This window comes from Corvus kubaryi, unplaced genomic scaffold (genome assembly GCF_017639235.1).
Source record: "Corvus kubaryi isolate FWS band 111438036 unplaced genomic scaffold, C.kubaryi_AGA036_p1.0 66, whole genome shotgun sequence".
Taxonomy (NCBI): domain Eukaryota; kingdom Metazoa; phylum Chordata; class Aves; order Passeriformes; family Corvidae; genus Corvus; species Corvus kubaryi.
Window position 1 is genome coordinate 5,799,083 of NW_024582054.1, and position 21,321 is coordinate 5,820,403.

At 35.1% G+C, this 21,321-nt stretch overlaps 1 protein-coding gene across 5 annotated transcripts in view; it reads left to right on the forward strand.

The window, feature by feature from the left end:
• The window catches only part of FMN1 (formin 1), a 188,685-nt gene that overhangs the window by 157,543 nt on the left and 9,821 nt on the right, over positions 1-21,321 (forward strand). For all 5 annotated transcript variants that reach the window (XM_042046949.1, XM_042046951.1, XM_042046952.1 and 2 more), the window contains 3 exons: positions 8,158-8,209; positions 11,315-11,464; positions 20,510-20,594. In XM_042046949.1, the coding sequence (XP_041902883.1) occupies positions 8,158-8,209; positions 11,315-11,464; positions 20,510-20,594 (287 nt within the window). The remainder of the gene's footprint in view (positions 1-8,157; positions 8,210-11,314; positions 11,465-20,509; positions 20,595-21,321) is intronic.

A 21,321-nucleotide genomic window follows, 5' to 3' on the forward strand; every position in this document is an offset into this window, starting at 1 on the left:
GCAGAGGAAAGTAAACTTGTGAGAACTGTTTCAGGGAAGGGTGATTAAGACCTCATGGCAGCAAGTGTTCTGAAGATTGTTTTGAAAGGGTTTAAGATATCTATACCAGTAAAAATGTCTAAAAAAATGGCATAGCCAAATTCCATGTTAAAAATGTGATATTTTTTAATTTAAAGACGAGATAAAAGAAACAAGGCTTATGTGATCACACTGCCTGTTGATTATTGCCCTGCCAATAATTTTTAGTGCGTTGTCCAATTTTGACCAAATTTGACAGGGTTAGAGATCCTGAGATATTAAGCTCTTAAAATCTCAATAAAAATATGTGGCTAAATAGACAAAACTGACCCTATTAGCCTTCCAGGGAGAGAAGGGCTGTATCATGAACTCACTCCTTAATTAAACATTAATGAATCCATCTGGGAACTAACTAAAGTACAGACCCACAGTAGACCCAAGTTTCATTGATTCCATTTTCCCAGACCTTCTTGTTTAACTGACAGCATAGAAGAAAAATCTCTTCATGGGCATGGGATTGTTTCATTTGGGGATTTTTTGCATTGTAATATGCTGTAATAGGAAACTATATTAGTCATACAATCAAATACTTGCACAGAATTTTCAGACTGTCTGTTGAATTCCCTGAGTTCTTAAAGCCTACCAATTAGAAGTTATTAACTAGCTAAAGACAGTTTATCAAGTAATACATATTAGAAAATTATTTGCTAGGAACCTATGTATAGAACATTCAATTTCTTTCATTAGTTCTGAAATAAAAAATTTTTATTAGACAAAAAAGCTCCAGTATGAGAATGGTAGGCAGTAGCTGTGTGAAATTATCTGCACTCATACTTTTTTTCAAATTTGAGATTTAATACTGTACAACAAGAAAAACAAAACAGAAAATTTTTTACACTGGATGTATTCTCTTATGTGTGCTATTTTTATATATGAAATCAACTAAGTAATAAGATTTCTTTTGTTTAGAACTAAATTTCTCAAAATACAAGGTTATATTAGAAGTAACTCAATATAATAATGTAGAAGTAGGAGAAAATTCAGGTTTTATGTGTAGCTCTAAACAGATAGATGTTTCCTGAGAATATCTCTTCCTAGATCAGGATACATAACTCCTCTAGAGTTTTTGAAACATCATAATTTTACCAAAATTTTAAGATTATTCAGAAAACTTACTCAATAATTAGAACTAAAAGTATAAATATCTGAAATTGCAAAATTCATTTTTACTGTGAGTACCTAATTTCTGAGAACTTTTATACTCTGTGCTGCTATATTCTTTATTATATAATATGTTTGCAGAAAGTAAAACAGTTCTAAAATTAGATTCAGTCTGTATGAAATTAAAAACTTCATCCTAGGTAGCATATGACACTAAATTAGAAGTTGCATTTAAATGTCTTTAACAATTCCAAGCCCCCAATTTTCATACTGACCACCAGACTCACTCTTACTAGTCAAACAATGTTTTATAAAAAGCTATATATTCCAGTTTGATAATGAAAAAAAAAAAAAGGAAAGACAATCCATTTTCTGATTTTACATTCTTTTGCATTCATATGTGGGTTTTTGTGAATACTTGTTTATTTGCACTTGATATTTTGTTAATTTGTTTAAAAGATGCTATTAATTTTATTTCCATTCGTTTAAAATTCACATTTCAAGAAAGCAGATTCTGGCAGTGTCAGGTATTGAAATCGAAATTCACATGTTATATAATATACATTAATTTATAACATTTGTAATGTATTCTATTCATGGCCTTTTATGTAGAGCCCAGTCTTTTTCTAGACAGTGAGATTGTGCTAAGAATAAAAAGATTAAATGGGTGTTGATGATACTTTTGAACACTTTTATGAATTGTTAGCTCCATGCTGTTGGCTTTGCAATCATCAGCTAAAACAGTAAAGTTTCATACTGTATTGTAAACTACAGATTGTTTAACATGCTGAATCAAGTTGTTGGACACCTTGATAATAATAAAAAATTAACTATACCCTTGATTATGTATATAAACAGACCAAAGTATCCAATTTGTCTAAATCTTAGGATTCATCTCTGTGGCTGTACGATTAGTCTGTATGGCTGTGTGCTGTTGTACTGGGTCCAGCTGGTGTGGAGTTAATATTCTTCATAGCAGCTGGTGTGGGGATGTGTTTTGGATTTGTGGCTAAAATAGTGTTGATAGCACAGGAGTGTTTTGGCTGTTGTTGGGCAGCACTTGCACATTGTCAAGGCTTTCTCTTTGTCTCACTCTGTCCCCTCAGTGATAGGCCAGGGTGGGGAAGAATTGGAAGGGGTCACAACCTGGATAGCTGACTCAAACTCAGCATTCCATGCATGTAATGTCATGGTCAGCAATGAAAAAGGAGGGGATAGGATTTTGGGGGAGGTAGTATTGCTCCAAAAATGGCTAGGCATCACTCTCTCTGCCTGTGGGAGGTGGTAAGAGATTGCCCTTGTATCACTTGGTTTTTTCCTTCCCCTTTCCTTCATGTATTGAAATGCGTTTATCTTGACCCGTGAGTTTTTCTCACTTTTGCTCTTCCTATTCTCTATCCAATTGAGGGGGAGGGGGGCGAAGTGTGTGCGTGGTTGTGTGGTGCATAGCTACTGGCCACAGTCAACCCATGATGATTCTAAAATAGCAACCCTTGGGAAAGGGTTTAGATTGCTTATGATAGTTCTTTGCAGCTCAAAGAAATGCCACGTGCTAGCCTATGAGAATTTGTTTTCCATGCTAGTGCTTGTAGGCCAGTATATCTGAGTCAAGGATTTCTGAAAATTAAATCTGTTCAAAAACTTTTCACTGTTAACAGATCTATTGAAATCAAAGCCAAAGAAGGCTTATTTTATCCCACTCTAATCCTGCTGGTTGTTGTACTGCTATAGTTTAGTGTGCTAGTAGTTTGAACATGTCAAGAATTTTGTTCAGAAACAGAAAAACTGTGTAACTGTAGAGCTTTTGATGATCCTCTATGGTAATTTTGCCCACCTAGGACCCCTTTGAGCTTTTTCTTCCACTCTCCGAAGTCCCTGATTAAACAGGGTTGTTAAAAAATTTCTCTTGGATGACAATTGTACTTGAGGGTGGAAATAGTACATTTCTAGCCTGGGAGCCTTCTGGGCTGAACTTCTGACACCCAAGTATATCAGCAATGATAATACCTAAGAGGTTTGGATCTCTGTTTTCAAATAGTGGTGAGTCTTGGTGCTTTACAAAGACCGAGAAAATAAGGTCAATTGTCGCTTGTTCTCCTAACTTGATAATGTCATAGAATATGACTTTTCTCACTTTGGGAAAAGAGAACCCCGCTGAACCTCTCTGGGGATATACTTTTCTTCCTCAGCCATTAAATCATGGATTAGTATGTTTCTAGGATGGGGTTCATGTTTTGACTACATTTCAGCATGCCAGCCTAAGAGGTTTTAGTTTTGACTAATGAGGAAGATGGGTTCCTGTGAGACTAGAAATGTCATAATAACTTTTTGTCACTGTTTTAACAGTCTCTGTCCAGGCTTTATAAAGTTCCAAGAGGAACGTCAGTAGGGGTTTTGTTTTGGTTGGTTGGTTTTGTTGTTTGCTTTGAAGGTTGAGTTTTGGTTGGGGTTTTTTTTGGGTCTACATCTTATCATAGATTCTGTCTTAAACTTATCTGTGATTGATTGGAAGACATGAGTCAGAAAAGACATATTTTCTTCCTCAAGGCAAAAAAAAAAATCAAATGCCTTGTTTTAGGGTGACGTTTTTCTTATGCAGAAGACACTATAATTTACAAAGCAGTCTCTTAAAGTTCTTAAAGCATATATTTTTGTATCATACAAACTCAGCCTTGGAATATAAAATTAAGAGTTCTGATGTCTCCATCCTAACTGCTAGTTGTTAAAATTTTCTTGTAATTTTGAAGATTGTCACTGCTCCAAAATGGTTAGAAAATTTGTAAAATCTTTATGCACCAGATCTTTCAATTCTGAAAGTAGTAAGATTGTAATGTGTCCAACTAAATCAGTACGCCTATGTGAATTATCCTTCTTACACGCGTTCATATATTTAAGGTCAGAGAGAAATACCAGAAAATTTATCCAGTCAGACTCAATGAGTGTTAAAATTTTCACTAGAGGAGCAGAAGTAACTGAGATTTTTGTGTAGTCCTGGCTACCCATTTTTCTTTCTTTGTCTTCCCGTCTTAGTGCATCATCATTCTCTGCTTGCCTCTGTTAGTTACTGACCACCTCCGATTTTCAGTCTGTGCTGCTATCCAGTATTTTCTTTCCTTTGTTCTTTAGAGATCTATTTCATAGTAGCCTGATGCATGAGGAGGTATTGGTTCTGTTGTAACTGGAAGCTGCTGTGCATACATTAGACCTGTTAAAAAGAAATATTTTCTGTTAATTTCTCATTTTCCATATAGTGTTTCATGTACTCTTCCATCCTCAGCAAGTAGAATATGTGGAAAAAATAAATTGGGGGATTTTTTACTATTTCCCTCTAGTACTACTTCACTTTTTAAACTGTTAGAGGATCATGAATCTTCATGCTGACTTCTGCACTTCAGTAAAAGGAAGTCATCACAAATACCTGATTCATAAGGCAAATTCACAAGATCATAGTCCATTTATTCTCTTTAAGCTAGATACAGATAGCAAGATGAGTAAGACTAGTGGCTGTTCTTCAGAGCCTTTAGCTGTGTTACAAATGACTTGCAGCAAATTAGAACTGCATATTTTGTAAACACCAGTTTTCCTTCCAAAGCTCTTGTCTGTAGAAAGACACAGAAATTCTTAATTTTCCTGGCTTTCGTATCTGTGTTCAAAGATGTTATATTGACTAAGGTTGTCTACTTCTTATCTGATCATAATATCCGGATCTGATACTTTATTCAGGATATGGACTAATCCAAACAATAGAGCATATTAAGAACTTGCATTTAGAAGTGAGACCAGATAGCAAACTTTACATGGGACAGTTCCCTGTAATTGTCAAGGCCAGACAGAAGGGTGTCTCCATATAAAATGCAGTTTATGGGAAGAAATTTTGAAGGACCTCAATGTAATCCGTATACATGTAATGTAGAACATCTACAGTTACATCCTGAGAAGTTGGTGCAGTATGATTGGGTCAGCAGATCAAAGCGTCTGAGGCTCAAGCCAGTGTGTTTACAGTAGAGATTTAAACTTTGAGTTAGATTTAATCTGAGGTGAACATCTCCACCTCATGTGTTCAAAGCTGTCTGAAGGCTCAAATGTTACTTTGGTCCTTTTGTCCCTTTTAAGTATTGGAATGCATTTGCTGTGGAGCTTCCTGTTTAGTTTCCTCCTAATGGAAATCAGTTTACAAGCACCAAAACTTACCTGCAAACTAAATCAATGCTTAATAAAAGGGGACAGTGAGGAAATCTGCTTCATAAGCCTACTAATCAAAAAGCTCATGCCAATAGACACCGTATTTCAATGTTCACTGCAATCAGGTTTTCTCTGATACAAGAGAGTGATACCAGGTGTCCATTTCAAAACAAGCAAAATGTGCTGCACATAGTTGGGCCACAGCAGGTTGTAGAAGTTAAAAACCTTATAAAAGCTTGAGCAAAGAATGAGCAAGTTCCTGAGAGAATCCGTCGAGAATTACGTTACAATGGCGTTCAAGGCAGGAAACATTCTGTATGAACTACAGAATCCCAGAGGCAGAGAGAACACTCGGGGGAAGTGTGTTTGTCCTCATCCATAACTGGAACTGAGCACCTGCTTCAGGATATTCAGCTGGATGAGTCCTTGTGCTAGTCTGATATGGCTGTTAATATATTCTTAACTTGGTGAAACTGAAATCAAACACAGGGTCTAAGGGTGAAAGGATTACATGATTCCACTTCTGCGAAAAGCAAATCCTATGCAAGCAAATGTGGCATTGCTAGAGAAATAAAAGGAAATAAGTTCTTTTGTTTATGTAATTCATTTGAATTGCCTTCAGTAATTCCACAAATTTAAGACAGGGATTGATACCTTGACTGTGGGGCTTTGAAGACTCTGCTGAGGAAAATACATTGTTTCATGGGAACCTATACTGGCAACATTGTGTTGGTCATTGCGGGTTGTGGAGGAGGAGAAAAAAGAGCAGGATATTACAAATTTTGAGTGGAAAATCAGCTAGAAATTTTATGGAAGATAAGAGAATTGCTATGGTTTCTTGTCTTACACATTACAGAATTTGTTATATGGAGTTGTTAATTTAATTTCTTAACAAGTCTCACCATCTAAATTTCAAATAAATACTTTTAAACAATTCCTGGGTGGACGTGTTTACAGTTAAAAATATGGAAAATACTGTCATGTAAGACAGGTATTTTCTTCCTCCCTCTTTTCCCTTTCATTGGTACAGAAATACACACACTGTTATATTAATGTAAACTTTGTGTGTTTCTTCCTAAAAGTTACACCTTTTTTCTTTACGTTGTATAAAAAATTAAAACTTCTTTCCACTGTCTTTCCTTATCCTGTTCTTGCAAGATCAAAAAGCAGTAAATCAAGTTTTGCCACCTAGCTATAAATGTATAAACATGTTGTCCTTGTTAGTTATTGTGTTTCATGTGCAGGGGCCTGAAGATATTGTTTATGTTGTAGCTGGGAATGTAGCTATGTTGGGAAATTTGCCTTATTTAATTTTTCATCTCCTTGGAAACCAGAAATAAATTATTAATGTAATAATGAATTGAACAATTTTATAAACAGTTCAGCTTATGTAGTTAATTTTATATCATAATGAATCATTAGAATTCCAACCTATGTTTTCTACTTTTAATGGTATAAAATGAAAATAATTAATCAAGTATATTGGGTTAACTTTAGGCAAATTTTTGGGGCCTTGAGATGAATGCAATAAATCAGAGCTGCCCTGTATATTTCACTTGCAGCTGTCTTGCTACCAAGATATGAGGTGGAGAACCTAATGGTATAGAACTGATTGCTTTCCTTGCAGAGGGCACACAACATTGTTTCTGGCTATTGCCATATTGAAATAATAGGAATAAATATCTCCAACACACTTACCTACCCAATGTAGGGAAACATACGAGTTGAAATTAAATTGTTTTGTTAGCAGCAAATGTGCTGAAGCAATCAATTTTTATTTTTGTTTTTAACTATCATAGTACAAACCTCTTTGTCAGTAGTCTTATAATGAAATTGAGTCATTCAGGACAAATTACGCAATGGCCTTGTCTGTGAACTCAAGTTTGTGACTGTATTTCAACCAGGCACTCCTGTAGACTGAGAGGCAAAAAGATGAAGTTCTGTATCTTTGTATAAAAAAAGTGTCTCAATTCTGTTTATATTAACGTTACCACTTACAGGATTATTTTAATGTGGAGTAGGAATAACTTTTCCACAATAGTATTATTTTATATATGTGTTATTCTGCTGGAGCTGAAGTTGCACCTCTGTATTAAGAAGGCTTGATCAACAAAAAGTAGTGGTTTGACTTGGAGTATCCAGGTCAGGAAACATTTTCAATAGTAGAGAATGCCTATCTTTTGAAAATGAAATCCTTTAAAGCAGTTCATGTGAGGATTCTGTAACAGAAGGGCTCAGATTAACTAACTGTATTTCGAACTCTTGGCTGATTTTTTTTAAAATAATCATGTACATGCCATACGTTTAAAATTTAGTACATGTGTTTTCACTTTCCAGCTTCCAGAACAAAATGTGATAGCTCTGTGGAAGAGTTTGTGTTAACTATGTTTGGTACCTGTTCAATTCCAGTTGAACTTGCAATTATTTATGCTGCAGAAGCAGGTTTAAGTTTGTAAGTTCTGGTCTACAACAATAAAGAAACAAACACAACTTAATTATTTTCTTTTTAAAAAATCTGAAAGTGAAGTTTCATTATTTACGTTTTGTTCGATAATGCCTAACATTATATATTATAATATGGATTTTAAATTACTTTTCAAATCCAATATTGGTACAGTAGAAACATTCATTATATACAAGAAATAAATAAAAATTGAAAATTAGAAAGTGTTTACCATTTTTATTATACTTAGTATACAAACTATGCAGTTTTGAAAATAAGAGCTTGTTTCATCTGTGGGATCTCTGAAACAGTAAGATGGTAATTTATACCTTTAAAATGTTTTTCATTGGCAGCTAAAGAAGAACGGAAAAAAGAAGAGAACAGTTTGGAAAATGCTCAAAAATGGTAAGGTTTTTGTTAGTGTTTTCTAGCAGTTTGTTTTGGTCAAAGATATCATTGAACTTAGGAATTATATTAAATGGCAAAGGGATCTGTATTTCAAAGAAGTAATATGTTTTCTGAAAATCTCTTATGTAATCTTCCAGGAAAAACTTCGTTTGAGTTTTTATCCAACAGTGTACTGTTTGAGGTTTTCATTACTATCAGCATTGAACTGAATGGGGGTTTCACACAGTATATAAATAACTGATTAACTACTTTGTGACGTAAAAATGTATTTCATCATCACTGAACATTTTCAGCACTTAGTATATAGCATTCAATTGCCTAAGAAACCATTGAAATCCTAATGTTTTTATTGCCTGAATATCTGTGCCTCACTTAGGCCAAAGGAGTCAAAGTATGGAAAGTGATTAATTGATTTATAGATGGACAGTAAAAATTCAGTAAGTTAATATTACTAATACTTTGTGTTTACGAAATTAGAGTTTTGTGAGAGTGAAGCATCCATCTTAGCTATGGACCTGCTATAAATAAACTGGGGTAAACTAATTTTTAACTTGGTATCAATATTTTTTCTTCATGGTCACTAAAGGCAGATCTGTGGTAATCTGGATTTTAGCTGTACTTTTCTCAGCCTGTGGTCACTCCACCTGAGACACCTACGTTAGTTTTCATAGGCAATCAGGAAAAGGGAGATAGCCACTTCCCAAATGCAGTTCAGGTCTTAGGTGAACTGTTCCCATTTGCTTGCAGAAGATGCTTAAATTGGATGAACAACTGGCTGATGTCAGCTGGGGCTTTACCTCCTCGTTTCAAGAGTGTCTGACTGGTTCTACTTAGCTACAAGCCTAAGTTTCTTTGCACAGGGCTCCTTCATACTCTACTTGCTTTGTAGCCTTTCTAGAGTAGAATAGACTCCTCAGGGTATGGATCTGCACCTAATTTGCAGTTGACTTAGGGAATTAGTTGTCCAACACAGAGTTTGGGTTTTTTAATTGCTAACTAAACATTTAGTATTTTAAATTACTACTTAGGAAAGGCAGAAAGTAGCCCAGGAAGCCAGATTAAGGTGGGTGAAAGCAAAGGAATAGTCCTGGGGGACAGGCTGACAAAGAAAGGAAGAGAGGATGAGAAGTGTCAGAATGAAGGCAGTCTAGAGAGACTGTGCAGGATTTCAGGATCCCACCTCTGCACACTCCTACTGGGATGGTGAATGGTTCTGTTAGGAAGAAGAGAGCATGATGTTCCTGGGGCTTCTGTCACATAAAGCAAACCTGAGAAGAGTTTCTGTTCTTGCTGCTCTTGGCTCAGCTGTCCCAGTCGGAGTGCTATAAACAGCTGAGGAGTGTTTGACCCAAGTGAATGTAATGCAAATTACATTGCCCAGTAGACAATAAATGGTTTTAACCATGTAATTATGACTAAGGTATTTTAGTATTTTTAGAATTTGAAAACCAAAATGTTTTACACAGATACTTAAAGCCGTATTAGATTTATTTATTTACTTATTTATTTAATTTTCTCCTCATACTGTCACCACAGGACCCTTTAACTCTGAATATTATGGCCTTTACACACATATTTCATTGTGAGTCTTTAAATATGGATCATCATTATCTTGAAATATAGTTAAATGTTTCATGCAAAACCGATGTAAGAAATGTAAAAGGTTAAAGGTTATCACATATGAGGATTAAAAAAACTATTGTATTAATTGCTCACCTTGAACAATATGCGATGTTCTTCAGCATGGTCTAGAATCCATTTATATCTTTAAAGTATCAAAGAGAAAAACCCAGAGTATATTGGCTCATGTGGCTAAAATCCAGGCTTCTTTTTGAAGCATCCAGAGTATATATTCCTTTATTTTGGAGGGATAACTTTTTTATTTTTTGATGGGTACTTTCTATTCTTCAAGCCTAGCTAAAGAGCTTTAATTTCAAGCTATGTCAAAAAACCTTGAGCCTAACCTTGGTAGTTCCATATGAAATCATGCAATGTGGACTATGCAAATATAAATTAAGAAAGATGACAAAGCTGCATCCATGGCTCACATTAACATCTGTTGAATAGTTGGAGACTCCTTACAGGTCTTTAAAATTACTTATTTTCAAGATTTACACCTGCTGTGTTTACATTTAGAACTTACTTGCAAATCTGAAGAAGAATATAACTTCCTCTTGATTCAATAAAATGATTATTTCAAGAAAAATTACTTACTTTTAAATATGTTTTTACCTTCACTTTTAAATTATAGCATTCTTTTTAATAAATATCACCAAATGTTTCAGCATTGTTGCATCTACTTTGCAGGGAAAAGTGATTCAACTTCAACAAAAGCGAACGTACTTTTATTTATATAAGTACCTAGTCATGTGGATTGTTTAATTTTATCTATACAAAATAATGTCATAAAGGTTAAAAATGTACATTGAGTTAAAATGCTCTTGGAAGTATTATCTGTGATATAATAATACTTTGAAAATATCCAGCTGTTTAGCAATTCAGTAAAAGCCCCATTATAAATCTTTTTTCAAGCATTTAAATTTTGGCAGTGTATTTTTGTAAAATTAATTATTTGTTTATTGACACATATGGAAGGAGATTCTTTTCAGTAAAACCTTTGCAAACTGAGTATTGGCACTGTCTGTGGCTTGGTTGTTGCCACTCCCAATTCTCCCTAAATACTAGAAGATTATTTTCAACCAAACCTGGAGATTTTTTCCTGACTTGACATGTGACACTTACATAGTCCTTCAGTAAAGATAAATGGGAGAATAAGGTCTTCATGGAGTGTAGTAGAATAAAATGAAATAAATATATTATAGCATTTCCTGTAATGCAAGAAGCTAAGTTTTACCTGTTGTAATTGAATGCCTGTGATTTGCCAGCGTGACAGATCCCTATGGTGGCTTGTGCAACTGTAAGTTTTCCTCTGGAAAAGAGGTGGGTGTTGAAAGGTTAGTTATACTTAACATGGATTGCTGTGTAATTTCCAAGGCTAAGGGGAAGTTATGGTAATTACCAGCCTTGACTACTAAATCAGAGAAACTGTTTCCCCAGTGGGCTTACATGTTGACTGTTTTTTTTCTTCCCCCTCCCTTGCAGCTTTGAAGAAACAGTGGGATACTTTGGGATAAAGCCAAAGCCTGGCGAGAAGGAGATCACACCAAACTACGTTTTCACGGTGTGGTACGAATTCTGCAGTGACTTCAAGACCATTTGGAAACGAGAAAGCAAAAGCATTTCCAAGGAACGGTAAGGTTCTAATAAAGTCATTAATACCATTTTAGATGTCTGGGAAACTGCTGCTTCTCAAACCCAACAAATTATACTCCTATATTTCACAGGCGTCATTGTTTTCTTTCAGATCTAATGGACATCAAGGAAAGATTATTCCCTCAGGGTGCGTAGGAAAATTCACCAAAGGCATGCTGTCCCCACAAAAAGATAAACACATATAATCTGATAAATTACACTTTTGTAACCCCTTCCAATTACTAGCTAGTAAAATGAAAGGGGAGCTGTGCTAATTTATAACAGATTGCTTCTCTGTGCATTTTCATGTTGAACTAGCCTAAATGAGGCGATATTGCTGTCGCAGACAGTACAGACAAATAAAAGTGAATGCTTTTCCAGTTAATATACTGCACTTGCATCAAAGAGAAGCCCCAGAGATTCAGGCCACACTTAGCATAGTGTCGAAGCCCCACACTGAATTTACAGCACTACTTTCTGACTTTTGGTGTCCTGCTGAGGACATCAAACTACTTGCCGCTAGATCTCACAACAGTCTCCTGATTTTATTAGTTAGAGTAAAAGAACCCAAAAACCTAAAACCTTCAATTATTTTCTTAATTTTCTTACAGAAGCTTAAAATCTTTTACATAAAAAAGGCATTCTACTACAAACTCACCATGCTCTTTTCTTGATTTTCTTAAAGAAGCTTAAAATCTTTTACACAAAAAAGCAATTTTATTACAAGCTCATCATGCTCAGCATATCACAATTCATTTGTAAAGACCAAGAGTGGTAATGTAGTCGTGCTTTGGAAGAAAAAGGAGCAATTACTTTCAGTGTGAAATTTAAATTCAGGTGCTTATTCCAAATTGACAGAGATTTAGATTAAAATGTCCTTAAAAGTACCAGCAAAAGTAGTACCCTCATTTAAATTTGCATTTTCCATTTTGCTCCAAATCAGCGGGGCCTTTAAGTTCATGTAAAGTAGACTTTTTGAAGGACTAGATTAGATGTAGAAGTTAGGAATTCTCAATTGTCAACCTTATAAACATTGTTTTACAGATCATATGGTTTTAAAACACATGAAAGTTGTAGCTTTTTGTATCATTTATTGATTGATTTTGGAAGCTGACAACTGCAAACGTTTGCAAAGAATCTTTTGTTTCCTTGTGTCTAGATCAATACACAAATTTGGTTTACATGTTAAAAACTGTGTAAAATAAACAGTCCCAAGCACATAGCTATGGTCATGATAAAGATCATCTCAGGGATATATTTTCTGCTGAATCATGACTTATTTTTATTCCAAAAGCAGTTAGGAGGAATAGAAATTAACTACCCAAGGAAAAAAAAATCCAGACTATACATCCTTTCCTTTTTATGTAACTAGCACCTCACTAATCCCTTCAAATAAATTGATTTGAAATGCCTTGTGTTTTAACAGTACATAATTTCCTTACTTTCTTGAAATAATCAAGAAATCATTGTAAGTAGACTGCTAAATTTTGTGCCTTCATACTTGGGTGTGAAGGTGAGAATTTCTTGTGGTTTAATTGTTAAATCAATCAAATCTACAAATAAAAACACAGAACAAATAAATCATCGGTTCCTCTGATGGATGCCTTTATTCACGTTCAATGTAAAGCAATACCAGTAGAATGTAGAGCACCAGTTACTGTAATACTTCAAAGTGCTTACACTTTCTGGATCATATAGACTGTTTTTCAGAGCTCACTTCAAATTATTTTTACAAAGCTTTGTTAGTCTCAAAAGGACAAATCATTGTCCTTTACATTCAAAATCTGGGTGATTCATCAAGACAATGAGCTGTTAAAATGAGGAGCCTTGTGTAATTAGTAAATTAGAATGACAGAAGAGCTGTTTTCATCATCCTAAATTGTTTTGTATTGTGCCACTGAAAAGAAGAACATCATGAAATCAATAGATTAGAATGGTGGAAAAGTTTTTCTCATCACCTGGCAAATGTCTTGTAAAGTCATGACCATTTAAGGGTCCCGGATAACAAAGTATGAAACTAAGAGTTGATGAACTGCTGTCCAAAAAAGTTTGAAAGCAAGCTAAGAGTCATTGTGCACATTGGTAACTAAAAACCTTAGAATGACAGGAATGGACAGCTGTCTTCCTTAACTGGCTAATTAATTGGATGCACTATTTGTTGTGCATTTTTAAAGATTGCAATTTAATTTAAAAAAAAGAAAACAGAACTTTTTATTGTGAACCCTTATTTTGTTTTGAAGGAAATTTTAAAGAGGAAGAAACATCAATGTAAGTCAGTAATTTCAAACTTAGGTTCTGAAACTGAAGCATTGATATCATTATGTGAATATGTTTCCAACTGGATTGCCTTTCAAATTTCAGGAACTGAAGAAACCCGATGTAAAATGTGTATGAGTTAGCTTGTCACATTTATTTATTTGTTTGTTTGTTTGTTTGTTTCTGTACATTTATATAGGAATGTTAATAGTGGATTGTAGTTTGTCTTTCAAGAAATATGACACATAAAATTAGAATTTTAATTATACAGAATTATCATTCAAAGAAATCATTAAAAATGGATTAGGTTAAACTTAATAGTAGTAAAAATAGGTCAAAAGATCAATGATACAAAAATAAAAATTTTTATACTCCAAACTACCTACATTGTGTTGTATAACAGAAAACTTTAAAATCTCCGAATTTCAGGAAAAGAGAGTGTTGTCTTTAACTAAATGACAGTCTCAGCTGCAAAGAGTGTTTTGTCTGAAGCTACTTGGCTCCCAAATGTAACACAACTGTAGAAATCTAATGAGATTTCTATGAGACTTTTTCTTAAAGTAAAGAAAACACTTCAACTGAGCTGCCCTGCATTTAACCTACCATGAAAATAAATTAGCTGCCTGCAAAATATAGTTGAGTCATTGTCTCTTGCCTGGACAAAATTTGCACACCATTTAGGAATGCAAGACACAGTTACAGATAGATAACAAACTGTGATATGAGATATGATATGATACAGTATTATATGATGCATAAATGACTATAGGGATAAAATGAAAACAATTTTCCAAACCATATGCTTGATAGGAATATGATGATATTTTACTTTCCCTTCAATACCAAAATTTAAGTACAATGAAATAAAATTTGCTTTGACAATCACATCTTCATCTGTTACAAACAGCTTAGTGTAAATGTACCAAATGTTGGAAACTGTTTTTATTTTGCTGTTTTGCATCAAAATACAGTTTTGTTGTTGACAGCTTTATAATTTACAATTTGTATGCATTCAGGTACATCAACTGCTTTTATGCTTTTTTCTGTTTATGAAATTTTAAGATGATAACTGAATTGAAGAATAAAAGAAAGGTTGGAGTTTTTGGCAGTAAAGCACTTACAGCATGGTAGATTGCATATATTTCCACTGTCACTTCCTTTTCTTAAACTACTAATTTTATTTGCAGTGGGCACGTCTATGAATTCAGAACCAAAACAAATACGTATTTATAACAATTTAAATCCATTGTACATAGATATATATATATATATGAATGCCCATCCATAAATCTATTAAAGCATTCAAGATGTGTTAAATTACATTTTAAGAGAACATCCTAGACAAGTTTGAAAAAGGGAAAAAGTACAAATACAGAAGAAATACTAGTAGTTTGCAGTGAGTTTCATCACAAACTGTGATAATGTTTTGCAAAAGAATTGTGACAAAGATTTTAATAATGTGTTTATGCCTGTTGTCCTTTAAGGATTGAATAGGAAAGAAATTACTGGTCTTAATTTAACTCACTGCTGACACTTGCAAAGATAAGATCGCTACAATGGTTACTGTACTGGATGAAGTAATCTCTTTCAGATTGAATATGCATACAAATAGGTCAGAAATCAGAAACAGAACCAAAATTTGTCTCAATAGCTGGAGAAGACCATGATCATTATTTAAGGAACAGACTTATATATTTCTTCTTGAAAATAGAAACACTTTGTCACAAGAAGTCACAGATGGCAAAAGCTTGCATTCCTTCCAGATGGTGACAATACAAAATTATATTAGAAAAATCTATGAGGGATTTACACATGAAGAGTTTCCAGCTGCAAAACCATTCTGGGGATTATCACTGTAGGCTTTTGCTGTCTTTATATACTCGTAAGTATCTGCCAGTGGCCATCTCAGATGTACTGAAGTGTATTTTTGTTCTGTAGCCCTTTTCTTCCTATTGGTTTTTCTTATGTACCAGCTTTCCTAAAATCATAAAAATCAATTTTTATTCCTTGTGACTACATGGATAAAATTTCTCACTCACTTTATATAGATAAACCACTGTCAGTAGATCCAGGAAAAAACCAAACATATCAAACATACTGGCGCTTTGAGGTTTGATGACAAAATCCACTGGCATCATACATTTTACTGTATTTGTACTGATTTAGTTAGTGAACATTTATTCTAAATGGAATTTAATTTAAAGATTTGATCAGTAATGACCAAGTTCTTTCCAGAAGATACAGGCCTGAAGGCTTGATAGGCAATTGTATTGTACAACATGGTAGTAGAAGTGGCAATGTTCAAACTTCATAGTATGGTATAAGACTCCTAATTTTAAAGCTAGCCAAGTACTCTGTGAAATCATCTGCCAGGCCAGGTAATACACAGACATCTGTCTTCTAAAATTTTGAGGCTGAAACCTAACCTCTTATATTCCATGGGCTAACTGTTTTCAGGAGATGGTGCTGTGACTTGAGGTTTAGTTGATGAGCTGAATACAGAAATAGGACTGAGAGTAGAAAGGCATTTAACACATGAAAGGAATTTGAGTTCTGGGGATTCTTCTTAGTCCTAAGGGAAGTAAGTCACTGTTCAGCTGTGTTAAGGATCTGGACTGGGTATGCAGCTTGGCTCTAGATTGAACAGTTGATGTTGACTGTAGCTACCTTCACTTGTTCATCTCCACCCATATCTGAAATTTTGTTTGCACAACATTTTCTTATGCCAAAACAGTTTTACGGAAGAAGTTTAAACTTGTAGTCATGGGAAGTTCAGGTGGCACAGAACTGTCATTCCAAGCTATTTCATAACCCACAGTTATCCATATAACCTGCCAGCTGCGTGAAAGGAACTGTAGAAGCAAAAAGAATGGATTTTCCAGAATATTGAGAAGCTGAGAGAGAACCAGATAATTTGGTCTCTGTTGTCACACAACAGCAGAGCCAGAACATGAATAGCAATTGGTTCATTTACAATGAATTCTGGTTTTCCTAACAGGGGAATTTCAGAGGGTAGAATGTGCCACTTCACGCCACCATCTGTCTGACCTGAGTGGAAAGCAGAGGTGAAAATGATAATCAGTTTATCTGGTTGGTCCCTGGCTTGTAAGGAAAACAACTTATTTTCCTGAGCTTACAAAGGAAACTCTTTTATAATAAATACAGCTTATGTTTAGATTAAGTTTCTGCATCCCTAGGTCCAAAAGAAAAGTAATTTTGAATAAAAATAATATCTTTATTTTTCACTAATAACTTATAATTTAAGAGGCCTGGCTTTTATCCAGTTTACAGGGGAAGACACTGCCTGCCACATAGAGGCAGGAAAAAACCAATTACATTCCCATTAATTATAGTAAGGATACATGTGCAGTAGTGGAGTCATGGTTCTCATATTTAAAAATACATAGTTTTGATAATTTAATTCAATATTTTTTCCGTATTGTGTGATAATGTGCAGTACTGCTCAGATTGACACCACATCCTCTTTATTCATTAATGTGTATTGACTTCTTTTGATCACAGTTGAAGGAGAGTAACTTTTCTTTCAAACACATCCATGTTGCGGCTCATCAGATTTGAAAGCTTAACTGACCTGCATTCCATAATGTTTTTGCCTCATGCTTGCTTGCTAGGTTAGCCTATCAGTCAGGTTGGAAGGAACCACAGTGGGTCACCTGCTCGAGCAGGGTCATCCTGGAGGACATGGCATGGGATTGCATCCATATGGTTCTTGAATATTTCCAGTGAGGGAGACTCCACAACCTTTCTGGACAATCTGTTCCAGTGTGCAGTTACCTTTGTCTCTTGTGTTGTGATTCAGCTACTCTACCATCCTTTCTGGTCTGTTTGTCCTCTCAAGTGCTCTCTGTCCAGAACTGTCCTTGTCACTGTGAGCTGTAAATTGTCGCCCTCCATCTCAGTGCTTGATTCTGTTTCAGCATCCTCACAGTAAAAACCTAATCTAAATTTACCTTTTATTTTAAAACCATTGCCCCTTTTCCTTTTGCCACAGGCCCTGTTTAAAGTTTGTCCCCATCGTTCTTAAAAGCCCCCTTTAAGTATTGGAAGGTTTTCCTGAAGCCATCTGTACCCCAGTCTGAACAAGCCCAGCTCTCTCCGTCTTTCCTCACGGAAGAGATTTTTCAGCCCTCTGGTCATTTTTGTGGCACTCCTCGAGATCTGCCCCAACAGGTTCATGTCTTTCCTCTGCTAAGGAGTCCAGAGCTGGACGTGGGTAAAGAACAGTTGTGAGTGTTTGTAAGTTTCATTGGAAGGCTGTCACAGCTTTTAATGGATGATATGTGTTCATATTTAGGATTTTTTTAATGAAAACAATTTAAAAAATTAAACTTCTGCTGTTAGCCACTTCTGTGATTTTTGAATTGGATAGTTTTCATATGATTTCATTTTTCTTATTTCAAGTATAGTGCTTCCAAACACAATAGCCAGTACTAGTAGCTTATCTATGTTTAACAAGGAAGTATTTTTGTTTATAAGGCACCTTTAGAGTATTGATTCACTGATGTAATTACTAGGCTAACACCTTCCCTGAAGTTTAGCCATATGATTTTTAAAAAATCCAAAAAATTACATTCCTTTTAAATTATGTAGTACAGTTCTGATAGTGCCTCCTCATCAGTCTTATGTTAGTGATGACTTTTTTCCCTAGGAGGTCAAAGTGTAACACATAATTAGTCTGTCATTTTTATGAGCCAGATACTACATGGTTCAAATCCTGTTAGTGAGTTTTCTTATTTTGTATTCCAGACTATTCATTCTGTTTTTGAAAATCCAGGTTTCCTAGAAATAGTGCAAATATACCATAAAATACACAGAGATAGACCTAAATCAGTGACAGGCATAATTTTCTTTTTAAGTCTAAAAGTTTGTAATCCCTGTAATTCTCCCTTTGGATGAAAGTGTGGACTCCAGACATTTTAAAACTATTTGAAAACGCTTCTAGGCCCAGCAAGAATGTGATCAAATAGAAAATGTGCTCAAAATAGGGAAGAGTTTAGAAGCTGATCACTTGGTGTGATTCTGCTGAACGTGAAGACTGTCTTGAAATACATCATCATCTCTGCATAAGCGTTGTAGCTGTGAGGAATAGCATGCTGTCCAGTGGGTGCAGTCATCCAGCATTAAGAAGTAAACTGTGCAGATTAACAAAAATAAAAAGATGGAATGGTGTGTTGTCACATAGTTGTTTACATGTAGAAACAGGGAACACTAACTAAGTTCTAAAAATATACCAGCTGTATTTAAAAAATATACAGAATTTCATATGTGCATATTTGAGGTTGTAGTTACAGCTTGTTTAGTTGTAGCTAAACAGTGTTGAAAATAAGTTTGGTTGAAAGTAGTGTAACTGTTTCCTCCTCTTCTTAAGCCCTGGAAAGCGAGACAACACCAGGAACTATCCAGTAGAGGCTAAAATACCTAGAGAAGAAATTTTTGTTTCCAACACTGATAAAGACAGTAATGAACTTACGAATGTGTTCTGTATTTTAAAAGGCATCTAGCTTGCTGCTAGTATTACAGCAAAGAAGTACACATTAGTAATTGCAGCTATGATCCACTTTCCTTTTTGCTTTTCTTCCAAAATTCCTCAAAAATTGAGTGTGTCGAAAGTGGTTTGAACTGGACATGGTATTTTAAATACTTTTTGACTGGCCATAGCAATTATTTCTGCCAGTGGAAAAAGTTGAATAGGAGAAGAAAGTAGAACTTTTCAGTTCGAGAATGCCAAGAAATGTGTTGCTTCTAGTAAACGACTGACTTGGTGTATATTATTGAAAATTGCTTTTCTGAGTTTCCTTGCTTGTAAAAATTCACTCCCAACCTCTTTGCTTTAGCATTTTGCATATAGAATTATAAAGTAGGTGTATGTACCATCAGTATTATAGAGGCACTTAGCACTGGGCAGATCCTCTGTTAGGAGTGCCAAGAATTTTCTTTCCTTTTCATCACTGTTTAGCACATAATTTCCCATGCACTTTCCAGCCCATACAAGGAGAATCAAGTCCCTTTAATTCTCCGTTTCTCCTTTTCCTCCTGATGAAACTCCTCATTGGGCTCTTGTTAAATCCCCACAGAAAGAAGGGTTCTGTATGCAAGACCCTGAGAGCAAAAGGCAAGAAGCAGAGGAATCAGATTTGTGTTCTTCTTTCCCCTCGTCTCTACAGTACTTTTGGCAGACTAGTCTGTAGCTGTACACAAGACAGCTTAAACTACCCTGAGACAAGAACCTCTCATACCTTCTATTGCCACATCAGTGAGGCTGGTCAGTCAATGCCATCTAAAGCAACACGGAAAACATTAGGAAAAAAGTGGCAGATGCTTTCCTTTCAAGGTTTTCAAAGAAAATATAATGTGTAGCCTGGCAAATGGCCTGCTAAAATAGCATATTCGATGTGTACAACAGATTAGGCCAGCTAGCTCTTGTTTTTTTTCAGAGGAGGATCTTTTTGCCTTGATACCACAGCTTTTTTGGTGGGAAAGATACTCCATAAAATCCAGATCCTGCAGGAACAGAGAAATAATTTTCCTGATGACGTTTTCAGTGAGCAATACAGACAGGCTGTCCTTTTGCTTTTGATTTTCTCCATTTGAAAATGTACTTTGATCTACTTTTGGTACTTTATTAAGTGCCTTTGAATAGAAATAGTAGCTTTTGGGTTAATGTGCCTAAAAAAAGTTACTGGTGGGGCTTCTCACAAATTATATACCAAGCAGAGCCAGAACACCCTTCATTTCATCAAATCTAATGACATCTTTTCTGTGTTTCAGAATTAAAGTTGCTCAGCAATCAGTGAGCAAGTTAACTGCAGAGAAGAAAGTTGAAACGAAGAAAATCAATCCTACAGCTAGCCTGGTATGATCTGGTTTCAATATAACATTTGAAGGGGTTTTGTGACACCATTCTTGTCATTCAGAATACTGGCTGGTTTCTACTGTTGTTGTAGAGTGTAGTATTCTTAGTTTAAATGCAGCAGAGTGATTTTCTTCCCAAGGAGAAATGTTAAAGCTTATGCCCTATGGTAGTCCAACAGTTATGTTTAAAATTTAGTTCTGTTGTGCCTAAGCATGGTTCTGCTATTTTAGATAACAAAAAGAGCTGCTTTTGTGGTTTCTTCTTCCCTTGTACTGTAGTCTCTTGTATTTTCTTCCATGCTTCAAAGTGCATTGAAGCACACTGCATATATTTGTCCAATGGCTGGAGTGTCTGTTTTTTTCAAAACCTTAAAAATCTTGTTTCTCTGTTGAATAGTGATAGAAGGGATTAAATCCCCATTTTATTCCTTGCTGTACACAAGTGTTTTTGATACAACACAGTAAGACGTCTAATAAATTGCGCTGTATATAAATCCTTTTTTTGTCTGTGTGCAAGGCACATAGGGTAGACCAGAATTTCTCAAACTCTACAAGGCAAGAGACTAAGGGAGGAAATGTACACGAGGAATCAGTCTATTATTTCCATTCCCAGCAGAGCATATCAGTTGCAGATCAGGCAGCAGAGATACGAATGACTACACTCATCTGGGAAGAGGTCATTAAGCAAGATCATCTAGATAATGCTAAATTAGAGCCTTTATGTCAGG